Source organism: Prionailurus viverrinus, chromosome F2, assembly GCF_022837055.1.
Source record: "Prionailurus viverrinus isolate Anna chromosome F2, UM_Priviv_1.0, whole genome shotgun sequence".
NCBI classification, from domain to species: domain Eukaryota; kingdom Metazoa; phylum Chordata; class Mammalia; order Carnivora; family Felidae; genus Prionailurus; species Prionailurus viverrinus.
In genome coordinates this window covers 18,752,068-18,772,512 of record NC_062578.1, presented here as the reverse complement: position 1 = coordinate 18,772,512, position 20,445 = coordinate 18,752,068, and the positions used below count along the sequence as shown (strand labels likewise).

Below are 20,445 nucleotides of genomic sequence, written 5' to 3'. Positions count from 1 at the left end.
CTGAGATCATGACCTGAGCCAAAATCAAGAGTCAGATGCTTAACCAACTGAGTCACCCAGGCGCCTCTATGTTGTATCTCTTTACACACACACACACACACACACACACACACACACACACCCCTTTAGTTCTTGCTAACTATGAATCTGTCAAAGAACATCCCCATATAAGATACCATGGACATCTAAAACTCAACACATAACAGTCCTTCTCCATAATCCCCTAAAAAAAATATGTATATTTTCCCCATGGCAGCCCCCTCCACGCTACCTCCCAAACTGGATGGCTCCAATCATCAAGATCTCCCCCCGCCGCCCCCCGCCCTGCTCTATTTCTCACCGAACTTCTAGTTTTGCTATTTCCATTTCATACCATTCACATCTACCCTTTCCCTTCCACCCTCTGTGTTAATACCTTGATTTGGGGGTCTCCTCATCTCTTCCTGTACATTGTGAAGTCCTAGGTGTCTCTCTACCTCCATTCTCATTCTATCACAGATCATGAGAGCCATCTTAAAAAAAATACATCTAATCAGATTCTTCTTTTTTTAAGTTCAGTTTTATTTATTTTGAGAGAGAGAGAAAGAGAGAGCAATCGGGGTAGGGGCAGAGAGAGAGGGAGACAGAATCCCAAGCAGGCTCCGCACTGTCAATGCAGATCTTGATGCAGGGCTCGAACTCACGAACCACGAGATCATGACCTGAGCCAAAGTCAAGAGTCAGGCGCTTAACTGACTGAGCCACTCAGGCTGAAAACCCTTCACTGGCTGCGTGGGAGGAGGGAGTCCCAAATCCTTAACTTAGCAGTTAGACCTTCCATTCTCCAATGCCCATCTCTCTTCTGACCTCATCTCTCTGCCACGCTTCCCTCTCTCTTCATTGCCAGGAAGCAGGGAACTCTTTATGGTGACTGTCTCCAGGTAGGGTGCTATTTCACACCTCAGTGTTGTATTTTCATCTGATTGCATTCCACAGAACCGTTCTTTATTTCCATCACCTGCCAACCACTATCATGCTTCAAAACCTAAAACAGGTGTTACATACACCCTTCCTGCTTAACAGGATTGCAATCTAACACCTCTGTCTTCTTCCAGACTATGTCAAATGACCTACTACCAATTTAAGATTAGCATCATAAAGGCAGAAATTGCCACTTCCTTCTGTCAACCTTTCTCCATGTCACCTGCTCTCCTGCTCTAGGTTCATATAGAAGAAACACCCATATTTCTTCCCTCCTCTGGAGGGATAGAAAATTTGGCTTATGACATTTATGAGAGTGGTTAGAAAATCACTAACCAGGAAGCCTTTAGGAACACATCCCAGAAAGTGGCATTTGATTTTGCTTTTAATAGAATTTTGCAGGTTTAGGAAAAACAATAACTTCATTTTATTAAAATAAAACTTGAAGAATCCTGCCCTTTTGATGTTTTTATAGTAGATTCTGTATTTATCATTTTTAAATAGCTATGTACAAATAAAATTTTGTAACACAAATACTTAAATTTTAATAATATGGTCAGTTAGTGAAACTGGGTTTGGCAAATACTAATGAAATTGTAACTAATAATTATGTATTCAGAGTACTTTTATTGGGATGCCTAGCTGGCTCAGTCGGTACAGCATGTGACTCTTGATCTTGGGGTTGTGAGTTCAAGCCCTGTGTTCGGTGTAGAGCTTATTATTAAAAATAATTTTAAAAACTACTCTTCTAGATTATTTTTTATTAAGATATGTTTAATGTATTGTGATTACTGAGACTTTTCCAATTTTAATGATGAAAGGCAATCATGCATAAGCTCTTGCTTTTTTATGTACTGAAAGTAAGGCTTGTCTGGTCAACATCATGTGATAACTGGAGGTCAGAACTAGAAACCACTGCAATAACTCACTCTCATAATTACTGTCTTCTTCTTTCAGAGTAATCTAATTTGAAGAAAACAATGGACATTTTAAAATTACAGAATAATTTAATATTATCTATTGTTCATAGATAGTGAAAGAAAAGTAAAAAAATGAAACTTCTATCATGTTTGAAATGTTTGATTTCTCATAGTTTTAAGAAAAAATACCTATATTATTTACCTGGTTTTAAAAATTAGGGTGAATTGTGGAGTTTTATTTGCCTATTTTACAATTCCACATAATTTGAAATTCTCGATTTGCTTCCCCTCCCCAAGTTTTACTGAGGTATAATTGAAAATTAAAAATTAAGGTATATAGTTTGATTTTATATATTTATATACATACATTTTGAAGTATTCATCATAGTCAAGTTGATTAACCTATCAACCCCTACAGTTAAACATTTTCTCTTTCTTTCTTTCTTTCTTTCTTTCTTTCTTTCTTTCTTTCTTTCTTCCTTTCCTCTCTCTCTCTCTCTCTCTCTTTCTTTCTTTCTTCCTTTTCTTTCTCTTCCTTCTTTTCTTTTTTTGGTGGTGAAACCACTTAAGATCTACCCTCCTGGCAAATGTCCAAGTATACAAACAGTATTGTTAACTACAGTCACACTGTTGCATATTAGATCTCCAGAACTAACTAAAACTTAGTATAATTGAAACTTTGTATCCCTTGACCAATGTCTCCCCATTTTCTCTTCCTGCCAGCCCATGGTAACCACCTTTCTATTCTCTGCCCTTAGAAGTTTGGCAGAGTTATTAAGATTTATACTTCTATCTTATCATAAGTAGGATATACTTTGTCTTTCTCCCAGAGCCCCATTATAATAGAATTTTATTTTTTCTCTTCTAAGGATTATAGCACAATTTTAAATTTTCACATTTGTTTTTGTTTCATTGTTTTGATTCATTGATTTTATTAGATTTCAAACAAATGAGAACAGTTGCATCGATATAATCAAGTTATATCAAAGAATAATAACCATATTATTATTAGAAAATAATGTCAAATAAAAATAATCATAACTGCAGCCAAATTTAATGGCAATTTTAAATGTCATTTCTGTCCTTGCTACTACTGCCCTTATACAAAAGTAGTGTTTTAGACTCACATGCTTCAGATTCTTACAGAACATAATTTTAGAATTTTCTGTTGGGAAAGTATGGTATTCTGAGATCATGAGCTAGCAGAAATGTTTCTTGTGTTCTATGTAGCCGTCTTTCTGGAGATTTGAAAATCAAGTATTGCCACTAATCTTGTTATTCAATCTCTCAAGTCATTTTTGAACAAAAGATAAAGGGATATATTTGAAACCTTCATTTGCTTAGTATGGTAATTTATTTTTTCTGTCTCATACATAGAATCTAACTTACATATGGGAATCCCCAGAGTAAATCTATTCCTCTTACTTGATGTTTTTAGTGCACAATGGAAAACGATGCAGCTTTATCATCCGCCCTATTAGGACTCTGATTACCTATGTCAGGTTACCTTGAATGATCCACTTTTATAAGATTCTGCCTTCCTCTAGCTGGGCCTATTTGTCAATTTGTCCTTTAATGTCACGGTTATGACAGAATAAAATAGTGCTAACACAGTCCTTCAAAGTTCGAACAAAAGTGGTTTCTAAAATTGCTAATTGATAGTTACCTGAGGAAGTTTTTTTTAATTGCTTATATGAACCAAGAGTCATTACATGTTCGTCTACATTTAAAAAAAAAAACTGTTCCATTACCCAGACTAGTAATACATAGTTGTCTTCAGTGCTTTTATTTTTTTATCTCCTGGCTTTCCTTTTTTTTTTTCTTTTAAGTAGGGTCCATGACCAGTGTGGAGCCCAATGTGGAACCTGAACTGAGCTCAAGAGTGGGATGCTTAACCTCCTGAACCACCCACGTGCCCCCTGGCTTTCGTTTCCCTAACAAATGTTTATAATCATACTTTGGGTCCTATACCATGGTCACATTATAGATTTTATATAAGCGCTTGTCAGGGAAGGGGAAGAGAGAGAGGGCTGACTTTGAAGATTCAAACACGATTGGTATTACTGTCAAATGTGAAAATATGTCTTGATTTCCAAATAACCAACTAAGGAACACATCTTGGGAATAAACCCTTCTTAAGTTAGAAGATTCAAATACATATGGTCTTTTATTTCCTAAAACTTTATATATGTTAAAACTAACTTCTACAATGTACTAAAAAAAAAAAGAAGTTTACCACCATAATACATAGATGGTAGCCAGCTTGATGTTTTTCAATATGTTTTTATTTTTTATTTTTATTTTTAAATTTTTTTTTCAACGTTTATTTATTTTTGGGACAGAGAGAGACAGAGCATGAACGGGGGAGGGGCAGAGAGAGAGGGAGACACAGAATCGGAACAGGCTCCAGGCTCTGAGCCATCAGCCCAGAGCCTGACGCGGGGCTCGAACTCCCGGACCGCGAGATCGTGACCTGGCTGAAGTCGGACGCTTAACCGACTGCGCCACCCAGGCGCCCCTTTCAATATGTTTTTATTTTTTATTTTTTTTTTATGAAATTTATTGACAAATTGGTTTCCATACAACACCCAGTGCTCATCCCAAAAGGTGCCCTCCTCAATACCCATCACCCACCCTCTCCTCCCTCCCACCCCCCATCAACCCTCAGTTTGTTCTCAGTTTTTAACAGTCTCTTATGCTTTGGCTCTCTCCCATCCTAACCTCTTTTTTTTTTTTTCCTTCCCCTCACCCATGGGTTCCTGTTAAGTTTCTCAGGATCCACATAAGAGTGAAACCATATGGTATCTGTCTTTCTCTGTATGGCTTATTTCACTTAGCATCACACTCTCCAGTTCCATCCACGTTGCTACAAAAGGCCATATTTCATTCTTTCTCATTGCCACGTAGTATTCCATTGTGTATATAAACCACAATTTCTTTATCCATTCATCAGTTGATGGACATTTAGGCTCTTTCCATAATTTGGCTATTGTTGAGAGTGCTGCTATGAACATTGGGGTACAAGTGGCCCTATGCATCAGTACTCCTGTATCCCTTGGATAGATTCCTAGCAGTGCTATTGCTGGGTCATAGGGTAGGTCTATTTTTAATTTTCTGAGGAACCTCCACACTGCTGTCCAGAGCGGCTGCACCAATTTGCATTCCCACCAACAGTGCAAGAGGGTTCCCGTTTCTCCACATCCTCTCCAGCATCTATAGTCTCCTGATTTGTTCATTTTGGCCACTCTGACTGGCATGAGGTGATACCTGAGTGTGGTTTTGATTTGTATTTCCCTGATAAGGAGTGACGCTGAACATCTTTTCATGTGCCTGTTGGCCATCCGGATGTCTTCTTTAGAGAAGTGTCTATTCATGTTTTCTGCCCATTTCTTCACTGGGTTATTTGTTTTTTGGGTGTGGAGTTTGGTGAGCTCTTTATAGATTTTGGAGACTAGCCCTTTGTCCGATATGTCATTTGCGAATATCTTTTCCCATTCCGTTGGTTGCCTTTTAGTTTTGTTGGTTGTTTCCTTTGCTGTGCAGAAGCTTTTGATCTTCATAAGGTCCCAGTAATTCACTTTTGCTTTTAATTCCCTTGCCTTTGGGGATGTGTCGAGTAAGAGATTGCTACGGCTGAGGTCAGAGAGGTCTTTTCCTGCTTTCTCCTCTAAGGTTTTGATGGTTTCCTGTCTCACATTTAGGTCCTTTATCCATTTTGAGTTTATTTTTGTGAATGGTGTGAGAAAGTGGTCTAGTTTCAACCTTCTGCATGTTGCTGTCCAGTTCTCCCAGCACCATTCGTTAAAGAGGCTGTCTTTTTTCCATTGGATGTTCTTTCCTGCTTTGTCAAAGATGAGTTGGCCATACGTTTGTGGGTCTAGTTCTGGGGTTTCTATTCTATTCCATTGGTCTATGTGTTTGTTTTTGTGCCATCAATATGTTTTTAAATAACAAAAACAGGTGGGCCTTTGCCACAGACTATTTCCTTCTTATACCTATGCAGGGTTCTAACCAGAACACAAGACATTGACTGATGCTGGGTGCCAGTGAATCTCTGATGCATTGAACCCCTCTTGGTCGTGCTGCTCACAGCTTCCGATCAATGAGTGAACCCGAGGTTTGTTACTTAAAAATGCAAGCCCTTCGGGAGCCCAAGTAGCTCAGTTGGTTAAGTGTCTGACTCCTGGTTTCAGCTCAGGTCATGATCTCACGGTTTAGGTGCTTGAGCTCCGTGTCAGGCTCTGTGCTGACAGCATGGAGCCTGCTTGGGATTCTCCCTCTCTTTCCCTCTCCTTCTACTCCTCCCCCACTTGCATGCACACTCTGTCTCTCAAAATAAAAAAAAAAAAATTAAAGAAATCTTCAAAAAAATGCAAGGTTTTGTTTCCTGTAAGAGACTCATCCTTACAACAAAGCGTGAAGATAAAACGTAATTTATGTGTACAGATCTCCAAGGTTTGGGCTCAAAGGGGAGTTAGACATGAGGCCTGTGCTCAAATCACGCACTTTCCTGCAGGGCCATACCAGGGTTCTGACACCACTGAAAAACAATTATTAAAAAATACTGAGACTAAGCGGACAAAAACTCTTTGGAACAAGTCCTTAGAGGGAAAAACTGTGATCCCAGATTTCCTGCCCTCAGTAGAAATTTCTTTGACAAATCGTTTCAGGTAGCCTCTGGAAATTTCCACCCACTTGTTCCCACCGGCAAGGCAAGCAGAAGCTAATGTAGTGGGAAGAAAATGACACCTTTGTTTTTGGACACAGTAAGACTCATGATTCAGGTTTTATAACATTTGCAGCACACTGATTTATACTGGTTCAAGAAAAACAGTTGGCTATTAAGTGGGGGCTGTGGGGGGGATAAAGAACCACAACAAAATGAAACATTGCATTTAATGGAAGGATGCTGCCGTAAGAAACAGAGGGGAAATTCAGGTCCCCCGTAGCATGCTTTTGGATTGCCTGCAACAGCTGACTGGTATGAGTACAAAAGAGGACATTAAAAGTCATAGGGCCGATTCAATACTGTAAAATGTTCAATGTGGCAAAAAACAATTTGCCTATAAAGTAGATATATAGACAGTCTTTGTATGAATCTTTGTAGAAAAGGAAATTCAAAAAATACTCAATTCACATGTTTGTATTTGTTAATCAAAGAAGTATAAGCTGAGGCACTACTGAAATATCCTTGCATATCTAGCAGAGAAGCACAGTAGATAATTGGATTCGATCTCTCCCAAGACCAGGAAGAGGTCAAAGTGCCACACAACTATCTAACCTTCTGGCTGTGTTATACACAAGCATGATCCTTTTGAGCACTTAATAGTATATTGACCACATAGGTTTAAACTTGCCACAGTAATTCCATCCGGAGGATATTTTTGTTTTCTTTTAACGTACTGGGAGATCAAATTGAAATCTGAACAGCTACATAATGAAAGAAGCCTCCCTCTAGTCATTATGCGCAATAGACGAGAAGATAAACCACTCAACTAATGGTTTAGTAAACTCTGGGATTGCAACTGGCTGGACTAACTACGTGACAAATAAAAGTGATAATGAAAAAGTCTATGCATACATTTTGAAGACACAGATACAGTTGTTATGAGCATAAAGCAGATTGTTAAGCTGTATGGACCAATACAACTATGTTCCAATTGTGTGTTGTGAGATGGAAGTTGCAACGGATGAATGCAAAGTGAAAATGAAAAAAGGGTGATCAGGATAGGAAATTATAAAAGATTTTCACTTATGAAACTACCTTTTAACATCAGTCGATATTGATTAAAAGGCAAACACCTGCTTTTAAGAAGAGACAGTCCTATTCTCTCACCATTCAGTAGCAATGAAGAGAACTGACATGAGTGAATAGTTAAGAGTGTGGGCAGGGAAGTTCATCAGTAGAATTGTAATACACACAAAGAATTACCCTAGCAAAAAGAATGTAATAAAAACAAAGCCAGGCTAAATGCTATGAGAAGATTTTAATAATTCATTCTGAATTCTCTTCCCGCTAATCTCGCATTCACTGTTGAATGCAGCTCTGCCATCCGATTCAGGTTGGCATTAAAACATCTAGACATTAATGCTAATTAAATCTGCGTTTTCGTTCTGAAAACCTACATTCTTCTCTTCAATATCAAACATATGCAGTACAATTCAAGTATAATTCAATACTCTAAAAAGACTTTAGATTCTTTTACTATTTGGTAAATAAAATCAGGAAACTATCTGATGTGGATACCATCTTGTTGTGCATTTCTCATCTCGATTTTAGAAGTCAATGGTAAAAAATAGTTGGTGCAACATTTATTCTGCTTCACATTGTGGACTTCTCCTGTTTGTCAGAACCTGAAGAACTTCCATGTTTAATGTTGAGTGCAGGTGTGGGTGTGCTTGGGTTTCTCTCTAGCCATTTGAATTATAATACTAAAGAATTAATTTAAGAACAGTCTTTATGTGAGATTTCCAAATCTAATATAAATTAGTGCATTTTATTGTCATGAAAAGTGTAAGCATAGCCTTCATTGAAAGATTAAAAGATAATGTTAAACTCCCATTTTATTCTGCATAATAGGAAAATAAAGCTGTACCATTTTCAAATAGTTTCAACTTTAAATCAGCATTTGTCATGGGGTATTTTTGCCTACACCTCAGGAAATGTTCCTGAAATGAACTAACTAAAGCTACATCTATTTTGAATAGTAGAAATGGAAAAAGTCAAACCACTTTGAAAGTGCAGTGTTACTTGTGGTCCTAACACCCCAATCAATGAATATGATACTTATAAAACAGTTATGGGATATCAATCTATGTCTCCCATGTAACAATAGTCAAATTTTAAAACTTCTCACAGGATAGCAGAGAGAATAATTTGGACAACCTGGTCATAATTCTAGGATTAAGTGCAGATTTAACTGAATTAACTTTCAGTAAATTAATGAGGCGGTAACATAGGCTTGTAGTTTCAAAGTCTGAGGTGTCTCCTTTGGGGTCATAGTGTATCAAGTTCTCAGACAACTACGTATGACCTTGCACCAGGGTAACATAAGAACATCAATAACCAAGGTGGTGATGCTTTGTTGAGGCCACCATGGTCTCTGTGCAGTTTCTTGAACACATTATGCACACTCCCACGTGAGCTCTCACATTTGCATTGTTGCTCCCTAGGAGCGAATGCGCTTTCTTGGAGATATTTGCATAAATCATTCCTTCATTCCATACAAATCTTTGACGAAATCCCTTGTTGGATGGGACTACTCGTCCTTCCCATCCTGTCACACCTTCTACCTCTCTGACTCCTGTCTTTTTTTCTATTTATTCCATCTACCCCATTACATATTTGTTTGCTTAATCATCGGTTTCCCCCCAACACAATGCACACTACTTGAGAGTAGAAACTTTAATTTTTCAATGCTAGATCCCCAGCAGCTAGAGCAGTGCTGGCACATAATTGGTGCTCAGTGCATATTTATCGAGTGAATGAATAATGAATACATAAATGAATGAATGAATAAATGGGAACAGAAGGAGTGAACATGAGTTGATCAGAAGGGAGAGATCACTTTGCTGCTAGTAAACAAATTATGAAGTAATATTTTATTCATTTGGTTGCAGATGATATTTCCAATTAAGCTTATTAAAGCTTGCAATAGAGCACAAAGTACACAGCCATTCAAATAAAGGAGGAAATTCTGTGTATTCTGTCAACCACGGAACATAATGCTCCTTTCAGAGAAAAAAGGTCTTGCCATACATCATAAGAAAGAATACACTGTGTAGACTTGAAAACTAGAATTTCAGGTACACCAAACTGAAATGGAATTTCACAGATGAGAACCTGCTGTCTCAGATCATCTTTCTCCCACTTTCTACCCTTCACCTGGACCCATCAGAACCTAGTTCAAATATCACCTTCTCTGGAAAGGTCTACCCATCTCAAAGATCTGTTTTCTTTCTGAATCTTAGTTTTTAGCTGTAACTTTCCTAGGCCATTTACATTTTCTTGCAATGTAGGTTTGTTATTTTTGTAATTTTTTCTTATGCTCTCTTATGATATCTTATTATTATTTTTTGTCATTGGCTGCTCATGCTGTATTTCTGTTTCTAACATGAGCATTACCACTTTATGACATAACACTGCAGTCCTTTGCATACATGAAGTACCAGGTATATCTGACTAAACAATACCACCATCCTCAAAATCCAACTGGCCCAGTTCTAAGAAGAGGCTATGATGGGTGACAGGACACTATTTGCCCACTCAGATTACAATGAGGACTAAATTCTGCTCTATTTTTACTTTTACTACGTGGTTTCACCTCCTTGTGAAGATGGCGAGATGAGAGAGGAGGAGTATATGGTTATGGAGAAGGACTTGACATGGGGTCCTCCACCCACATTTTGCAGCTGATACAGCTGTATGAGTTCATCAACCCACCTTGGCTGCCCCAGACTGAGCACAGTTGCCTAAGACAAACTACTGGAACTGGACCCATCTAAAATCTTCCCTTCCATTTTCAGGAACGCATATTGTATGGGCTCCTGGACTTAATTTTGCCCAAAGTAGGAAGACAGTAGTAACCCCAAGGCAGCGCCTACCTCACAACAACTGGGTACAGAAACCCAAACCACTGAAGAGTGGAATGTCCATCAACTGTAGTGAAAAAAGTTTTGGTTAGCTAGTGGCCCGCTCCTACCAGGCAAGTTCCTACAGTGGACAAAATCGGTGCACAACTTTGTACCTAAAGTATAAATCTCATAATATAAACACAAGGGTGATGAGCATCTGGGCAGATATGATATAGTGATATAAATATGGGATTGCATTCATGTATATGAATAAACAGTCACTGAAAATATCACTAAAGCCAGAAAAACTGTGTAACAATGACCTGATTTCCTAAATCTTATTCCAAATACATCTGAGTCCTTTGCATGTTTCCAGTTATAATTTCACGTAACCGAAATAGAAATAACCTACGAACGAACTTCAGTATGAGAGCCACAGGCAGGGCAGGGTGGTTCACGTACCTGTGCACGCCACTGTTGCACATGATGATGTGGCAGGCCCCCAGCCTGTTGCACAGCTCCGAGGACACGGACAGCAGACCGACCCCGGAGGCGCTGCAAGCTGTGTTTGCACAGGCGGCCGTGCGCTTGGATCTGATAAACGAGGCTACCAGTCGATAAAGTTCATCCAAAGCATTGAGAGGTCTCATTAGCTGCAGAAAAAAAAAAAAAGTCATGGGCATAAAGACCAGCACATTTAGTAGGAAGAAATGCTTTTAGATGGCATGTGATTCATAGTTGTTATAACTTTTAATGAATAGTCTAAAATATTTTCATTGTGGCAGTAACAGAGTTGGAGACTACAAATACGTATAATTTGTTTAAGAACAAATTGTTGAAGACAACAGCAGAAAATTTTTTAAAACGCGTGGTGTGTAAATGGCAAAGCATCAATAAATGCAATCATCTATTTTTACCTTATCTACATAGGCAGCTTTGGATGTGGAGTTAGGTGGTGAATTTGACTTGTCCAAGTAGAACGCCCTGTAAGAATCCAAAGAATAAATGATCATTTATTGTTAGAAAAATTAAAATGCATGAAGGTATGCAAGTTTCGCTGACTTCCTGTTAAAGACAAATGAATAAATAAGTGTTGAAACTAGGATGGGTGGGATGGCAAAAAAAAGTCTATAGTCTTCCATTCAGAAAAAATGACTGAAGCCACCACCACCAGCTCCATTACGTATCGTACGGCCTCAGAGAGATTACTTAATTTGTGTGTGCTTCCATTTCCTCTTCTGTAGTTTAGGGATAACATTAGCTTCTACTTCACAAGCCTGCTTAGATTAAATAAGTGAATGCAAATAAAATGCTTAGAACAGTACATAGCACAGAGTAAGTGCTCGTTAACATGTTCAATACTTCAATAATTAATATTATTACAAAAGCTGAAGAAATGTATTTTCTTGTGACTACTGGAGAACATTATCTAGTTTTCACTTACTGAGCAAGATTATAAAAACAATACTCAAAACCATAATTTTGAACAGAATAGTGAGTTGAATTCTTTCACCCACTAAGTATGCTCAAATTGGGAGTTAGACCCTCTTTGAGGATACACTTGTTCTTTCTGTCACCAGAATGCAATATGGCAACAAGTATTCTAATACACGAAGTTGAATCCTAGTGGCCTGCAATAATTAAGCTCAATTTCCAAAGAATTATTGCTGCATTTGCTCAGCTCTTGGCTCAATACTAAACTGAAGTTGTAAGGAAATGACCCATGAAGACAGGATACATTTAAGCTATAGTTAATCTATCTATTTTTGATGAGGTGGAATTATTTTCAAGATTTGAGCGCTTAATATTGACATACCAAAATAAGTTCCATAGTATTAGAATGATTGTCCAACAAGATACTGAAATAAAACTGATTAGAGTGATGTTGTGGAGCACCTTTTAGAACTTCAAAATACTGGCAGATTATTATCAAATGCATGAGTTGTAGTGGGAAAAATCAGTGAGAGAGAACTTAATGACCAGAGTCCCACTATGCACACATGTGCATGCAGACACAGACACACGCACACGCACACACACACATACACAGCCATTCCAATGACCACTGTAGCTAGCAGTGACGTTTATTTTTGTCTTTTACAGATAAAGTAGCATGCATTAAGTTTTATACTTTAAACTACAAAACATTAAGAATAACTTCCAAAATGAAAATTATGCTCATTCATACTGTGAATTAGTTTATTCATCTCTCACATACAAATCCAAACAATAACAAAAATTTTAAAACAGTTCCAGATCCAAACTTAGTTGTTATTCATTATAATTCACTTTGAACTCCTAGGAGATTTCCACATACCATCTTGGAACAAAGATGGTTCCTCAAAGCTGGAACGCAAAAAGATACCTTGATCAGATGTTCCCATGCCTTTCCCCAAGTGTGCTTGGTGGAAAAAGCAATATGGTGGAAAAGAGTACACGACTCCATGGAAAATTACTGCCTCAGCCTAAATCCCACAGCTACCTGTTGCTCCTGAGCACAGGATGCTGGCCAGGAGTATGGGGACTCCAGTGACCCCATTCAGTGTTTGCACCCAATGCTGAATTATGGTGGCATGAACCACTGCAAACAGGAACATCCATCAAGGGCCAAGCAAATACAGTTCCATTTAGCTGGTTGAGTCAATATCTACTAACAGCATTGGATCAATAGCAAAATCAAATGTATGGAGATATTTTTAAATTTTCTACATTTTCCCCAGTATCAGAAAGAGGTAACAATAATATAAGAGTATTGCTGGTATGAGAAGAGGTAACGAGTTTGATTTGTGTGAGGTCCAAAACCACACAATGGGGATGAAGTTAGGGTAGACTGAATGAGCAACTGAGAGAGGTCAGAGGGGCAGACTCTGTAGGGCTTTATAGACCCTGATAAAGACTTTGGGTTTCAACTGGCCTCATTACCAGAAGATTGGCTATTTATAAACCTTATTGTCGTGCATAAACATTCATGTTCTCCTGAAAGTTCTGAGTATCCTTTCATTGCAATTACACAGGTACATATGTAGGCTAATACTATAAAACCCATGTATGCACCACCATGCTTTAACAGATCCTGGTACTTGGAACTTTTGCTTCACCTTTTAAAGAAATAAAATATTACAGATATGGGTGAGCCCCTGTTGCTCACCCTTCTCCAGTCCCACTCTTCTTCCAAACTCTCCCTCCCCAAGGTAAACACTACCCAGAAGCTGGCATTTACCACTTTCATGCTTTATGAGGTCACCCACACACTTGGCCCAAGTGGAGGTACCAAAGAATATCTGTGATCATTCTTCCACATCCTTGTTCACACTGATGTTATTAAAATTTCAACCTTTGGTATTTTTATTTTCAATTTGCATGTATTTGCTGGCCATTTATAGTCTTCTTTTATTGCATGTTGGTATTTCCTTCCTTTGTGTAGTCTTACTTTTTTTTTTAACACAGAAATTAGTTATTACTTTTTCTAGGCTTGCTTCATCAAAAATACTCAGTTTTTTTTAAATGTTTATTTATTTTTGAGAGAGAGAGAGAGAGAGGCAGAGAGAGGAAGACACAGAATCTGAAGCAGGCTCCAGGCTCTATGCTATCAGCATAGAGTTCGACCCACAGCTCGAACTCATGAGCCGTGAGATTATGACCCAAGCTGAAGTCGGATGCTTAACTGACTGAGTCATCCAGATGCCCCCCAAAATATTCAGTTTTAAAAGCTGGATATTCTATTAATATGTTTGATCAGTGTGTCAGTGGTATATGTTGTCATTAAATTCTAGAGTCCAAATTACAGTACACTTCCCCCCTCAATACTGCTCTTGATGTCTGCTCTCAATCTAGTTTTCTTTGCTTTGGGGCTAGTCTATACATTTTTTTCTGATTGGTTTAGATTTTTTTTTCAACCTGGATGTTCTAAAGTCTTACCACAAAGTGTTTAGGTAGTGATTTATTGTTACTTATCCAGATAAGGTTCTCAGAGTGTCCTTTCAACTTGAGGAGTCTTGTCTTCAATTCTAAAATAATCTAAGCTATTATTTCTTCACGTAATCTGATGTGTTCTCTCTCTCTCTCTCTCTCTCTCTCTCTCTCTCTCTCTCTCTCTCTCCACACACACACACACACACACACACACACACACACACACACTTTAAAAATCTTATTGTTCCCATTAGTGCATTTTAGGTGATTTCCTAAGTACGGTCTTCCAAATGAAAAATTCTGTCATTTTCAAGTCTAGAGATTATCCTTTCTACTGGGAATTTTATTTCAATGACTATCTTCCACTTCCAAGATTTCTGTCTATCCTTATTTCATTCTTACCACTAACAGGTAAACTCCCTACGAGAATATAAATTCTCTATGTGTGTATGGATTTTACTTTGGTTCAGGGGCACCTGGGTGGCTCAGGCAATTAAATGTCCCACTCTTGATTTTGATGCACGTCATGATCTCAAGGCTCCTGGGCTCAAGCCTTGCATCAGACTCTGTGCTGATAGCGTGGAGCCTGCTTGGTATTCTCTCTCTCTGCCCTTCCCCCACCTGTGCGCCCAGATGCACACATGTGCTCTCTCTCTCTCTCGCCACCCCCCTCAAAATAAATAAATAAACTGGGGTACGTGGGTGGCTCGGTTTAAGCACCTAACTCTTGATTTTGGCACAGGTCATGATCTCATGGTTTGTGAGATCGAGCCCCTCATTGGGTTCTGTGCTGACAGTTTGGAGCTTGCTTGGGATTCTCTCTCTCCCTCTTTCTCTGCTCCTCCCCTACTCAAAATAAATAAATAAATAAATAAATAAATAACATAAACAAACTTATTTGGTTCATTCCTGTATCTCTGGCACCCATAAGACTCTATGGAACATAGTATGATCTTAATAAGTATTTGTAAATAAATAGATAACTGAACTATTTTGATTTCAGGGTTTTATACCTTTTTTTATGGATGGCAATCCTTTGTTTATATTTTGAGAATTAAAAATATGTTTTCCTAGCCTGTGTCAATATTTTAATTTCTTCTAGTCAAATTTATTTTCGACGGTCAAATTCATTGGCTCTTTCCTAGTGTTAGGATTTGTGCTTTGGAATTTTGTTTTGCAAGTGCATTTGAAGTGGGAAGATTTTTTAGTTTCATTTAATTTTCTGATACAGCTCCATCCCCTGTCATTATCCTTCTCTTACAACTCATTTTGTACCCAGAACCACCCATGTACGATCACTTTCATGCTGGCAATGTGAGTATTACCTTGTGCTGACATCTGGATTATTTCCGGTCACATCATTGAACCAGTGAGTGACCTGGTTCAATTCCCAGTTTACCAGCTGTGTCACGTTCTCCTTGCCATCATAAGCCTCTCCTGGCATCGAAAACTATAGTCTCAGGTAGTGGGCAGATTTCTGACTCTTGCTCAGCAGCAAACGAGTCCTTCTCTATGTCCTGGTTTCAGACTGCAAAGGATGGCTCTGGCTCTCCATCTAGTGTAGAATGACTTTAACCTCTCATAACCCTGAAGAAGTTGTACTGCTCCCCCTACAACCCCCTCAGAGGCCAGCAAGCCAGAGGCCTCAGCACAGCTTACAACTCCTCATCACTTACATTTTCCTTTGATTTGTGGGCCACTGACATGATAAATTATGAGCTCAGCTGTGACTTTTACATTCTGACTTTGTATTTTATCTAGCATTGCTACATGCTTGGAATAAGGTGGTACTTTAATGCCAGAGCCCAGAGAAACCTTGACCAGATGTCCTCATGCCTTTCCTCAAGTGTGCTTAGTAGAGAAAGTAATGCAGTTAAAGAGTACACAAGTTCAGGACAAATTATTTAGCCTTCCAGGGTCTCAAGTAGCCCATTTTTACAACACATATTAAAACTTTCTAACATTTATATAGCATAATGTTGAATATTAATCAATACATAAATACTCAGTACTGTGGTAACCAAAGAGGACTCAAGAGTAACAACTATTATTCAAGTGCACAGTGGGAGGCATCTCCTGGAGCATTAAAAAAATCTTTTTTTAATGTTTATTTATTTTTGAGAGAGACAGAGACAGAGTGTGAGCTGAAGAAGGGGCAGAGAGAGGGAGACAGAATCTGAAGCAGGCTCCAGGCTCTGAGCTCTCAGCACAGAGCCTGATGTGGGGCTCAAACTCACAAGCTGACCTGAGCCAAAGTTGGACATTTAACCAAGTGAGCCACCCAGGCACCCCTCTTGGAGCATTTTTAAGGCATAACAAGGAATAAAAGTAAGGCCAGAACTTCCTGCTTTTCCTGAAGGTCATCTAAAATATTTTCTGATACTTATAAAAAGTGAAAATTCAGGTAGGTACTTGGAATTATAGAATTCCATGATCAGGACACAAATAGAGGTTCAAGTCTAAACAGAAAAGAACCTTTCTTTTAAAAAAAATTTTAATGTCTTATTTATCATTGAGAAAGAGACAGACAGAGACAGAGACAGAGCGTGAGCTGGGGAGGAGCAGAGAGAGAGGGAGACACAGAATCTGAGGCAGGTTCCAGCCTTTGAGCTGTCAGCACAGAGACCAATGTGGGGCTTGAACCCACGAACTGTGAGATCATGACCTGAGCTGAAGTTGGCCACTTAACCAACTGAGCCTATCTTTAGGTTAAAAAAAAGATTATCATTTAAATGGCTCAATCAGGTACCTTCGTTGTAGATACTTCAGCTCCTCTGTACCTTGAATCGTTTGGGAAAGAAACTATCCTGTAGAGGCTGTCCACAGATCATTAATACAAACTATGGAAAGCTTCACTACAGAAACGTCCACTACAGCTGGCCACACTGAACACTCTTCCTACTTTTGGAAACAGATGTTCCGCCAAAAAAAAAAAAAAGTTTGTCACTGGGTCAGCCAGTTAAGAGCAGGAATATGTGGATTCTAATTCGTTTGGCAGAAACCTTAAATTTTTCAATGGGCAAAATCCTTAACAACAACAAAAACATATTCTATGAAGACAGGCAGTAGAAAAATAACTTTTATAGATTTAGAATGCATAAATGCCTGCACCAAGTGAAAGTTTATTCAGAAACAATCTCATCTTTTTCAAGTTGCTATATAGGAGAACAAAAACAGATAAAGCATCTAATGATATAACTCCACCCTTGAAAATACTCTTAGAAGGTAAATGCCTCCTACAAATGTAGAATTAAATGTATTTACTGATCCAGACTTGTACGAATAGTTAATATTTGTTAATCGAACATTAAAGAAAGCAAGAAATCATTTTAAAATAAATTTATGTGCTGATGAAGTCTAGAGGAAATAACTATGAAATATAGCCACTTTGTTACTTGTATGAAATTTACATAGCCAACAGAGATTTTAATTCAATCGATTGTTATGATAAAAATTTCAACTTGAGGCTACAACTAATTTTAGATATTCCCCATCAGAAAAAAGTGTGTTCAGCCAAATATTTTACCATCCCTAAGATTTACAGGTATTCACAGAACTTCAGTATTTTTGAGAATATGACAAACTGTTCACAGGAAATAAATTTCTAATGCACTTCCGTTAATTATGCAAGTCTTACAATGCCCCTTAATCAAAATTTATGAGCAAGTTAATGGTAAAATTGGATTAATGCCCAAACTGACCATAGTTTATTACGCTTCTGAGTTTAGTAAGAATGAAGTCATGGTCCTTTGTCTTGTATAGCAAATCTTATTAAGACCATTTTGAAAGTGCTGCTGCAACCTTATACAGGCTGGATAGTAAGTTTCCTTTCGTGCTGGCACACATCAGACTTCGTTGTCAACTTTGTAGATTAACTCTGCCATATAAAATTGATACATTATAATATTTTTTTCATTTAGTCCCTATAGAATCAAATACCAATGAAAAGGGTGATAATGTCGTAAGTTACACTATATAGTGGTATAAATGTATACAAATCAAATATCTACAGTGAAACTAATTTTAGGCATTTATCTCATACGATCTAATAGGGGAGACAGGTACACAGGTATCTATAATGCAATGTAGAATGGATAGGTAAGTTAAAAGGTGAAACAAAGTTATTGGGATATATCCATATGAGGAAGAAGCAAGGCCATATAAATAAGGATATGGCATAAGAGTTGCACTCTGATATATGAATGGGATTCTGGACAGGTCAAAACAGGAAAGCATTTCAAAGGAGGAAACACACCATGAAGAGCAGAACAGATATAGAAGTGGATGGCGCCAATCAGGCTGGAGAGCAGGTTCATGTAGAGTAGGGAGAGAGAATGTTGTGCAAGTAGGCAGGACCCATACTGGGAGGAAATTAAATGGCAAGCGAAAGAATTGTAAGTCATTTGTTAAACCGTGGAGGGAAGCACTACACAGCACACGCTTAACTACTGGTAAAAAAGTAAAAATAAATGAAAAAAATACATGACACTTGAGATACGAACATTTAGGGAATCTGGAGCTGCAACAGATCCTAGAAATGGAAACAACGGTTTAGCATTCAAAATAGGACCATGCACTTATTGTGATGAGCACTGGGTGTTGTATGTAAGTGATGAGTAACTAAATTCTGTTCCTGAAACTAATATGACACTATATGTTAACTAAATGGAATTTAAATAAAAACTTGAAACAAACAAAATAAGACCATGGTAATGAAAACAGGGAATTGATGTTGGCCACAAGAGAAAGAAAATGAATTTGGGGCATGCTTAGATGTTATGTGAGTTATGCAAGTTAATATACTAATATAAAAATTAGGAAAGTGCTTTCTCAAATGGGTAAAGAATTAGGACATAGCCCTACAGGGTCTGGCTGGTGGTTCAATGATGGTCAGGTTTTCTCTTTGTGTGAAAAAAACGAAAACAGCAACAGCTGGATATAAAATATTTAAACCTATTAAGTTTGTCATAAGCAATACACAAAGGTTAAATCAATGACAAAAGTGACATTCTTCTCATCTGGCACCATTTCCCCCCCCCCCCCACTTTTTCTGGGCATGTTGGAGAATATTCAATTTCCAAGAGATTAAGGCATAAGAGCCAGTGCCGCTTTATAAATAAGGAGGAATAGCTACGGTATTCAGCTCAGCTCTCTGTAGTATTGTTTCTTCTCCAGATCATTGCTTATGAGATCATTCTTTATTTATAATAATTTATGAAAATTTCTCACTTGGCCAGGCTCATCTATACTTCTTGTAATATCATGTCCTCTCTTAAAATATTCTAAACTGTGTATGGTAGCTTTTGGATTTTAGCAGTTACTCTGCATTTTGAAAAGGAACTATAACAATATTTGCTCAATTATGGGTATTAGTCATAGGCATGGTTAGATATATCAATATTACAATAGCTCAGCAGTTGACTACAGCTGTGACTGGGTGTCCAATGAGTATTACTGTTAAGCTGCATTTGTCTACCATAGCACTTAAATTAGGAAAAAAATTCTACAGAAAATATTACTGAAAGACACTGATTTCTTGTATAAATGAAAAATCACCAGGTAGGTTCAACCTGTGCCCACATATGGGTAAAAAAATATAGGATAAGTAGAGTGGGAGAACGTTAATTTGTACCTCTATCCTATCCACCTTTCATGGTCACAAGCATTAGCCCTGACTTTTCTGAAAGGTGGTTTACTAAAAGTTACATGAAGAGAAATCCTGAATAATGAGATAAATTTGGATTCTCCTGGATAAATCTGTCTTCTGCCTTGTCAAAAATGGAACACCTAAGGTTACAGTCCTTATAGAACTGCCTGGTATCAATTAACAGCTTCATTTCTACTTGAGTGTTGGAAAAAAAAATCCTGGAAGGCTAACAAAAAAGTCTATGTGACCACACAGGGCAAGACCTTCCCATGTTAAAAAAAAGGATTTCTCTGAGATTTCTCTGATGCTCTGAAAAGAGAATTATGGTAGTGGAGATATCCCCGCCAGTCTTTACTGTTGTTGATAACTTCCTATCACTCTTTTCCTTTACTTTACTTCTTTACTCCATTCTGATTTTTGTTCCTCCTTACA

The 20,445-nt window shown here is 38.0% G+C and overlaps 1 protein-coding gene across 4 annotated transcripts in view; it reads right to left on the bottom strand.

Annotated features, from left to right (window-relative positions):
* The window catches only part of PREX2 (phosphatidylinositol-3,4,5-trisphosphate dependent Rac exchange factor 2), a 301,119-nt gene that overhangs the window by 30,504 nt on the left and 250,170 nt on the right, over positions 1–20,445 (bottom strand). For all 4 annotated transcript variants that reach the window (XR_007148625.1, XR_007148624.1, XM_047842583.1 and 1 more), the window contains 2 exons: positions 11,372–11,438; positions 10,917–11,107 (listed from right to left, as the gene is read on the bottom strand). Coding sequence is in view for 2 of the 4 variants with exons in the window: in XM_047842583.1 (XP_047698539.1) it covers positions 10,917–11,107; positions 11,372–11,438 (258 nt within the window). In the remaining 2 variants the exon portion in view is untranslated. The remainder of the gene's footprint in view (positions 1–10,916; positions 11,108–11,371; positions 11,439–20,445) is intronic.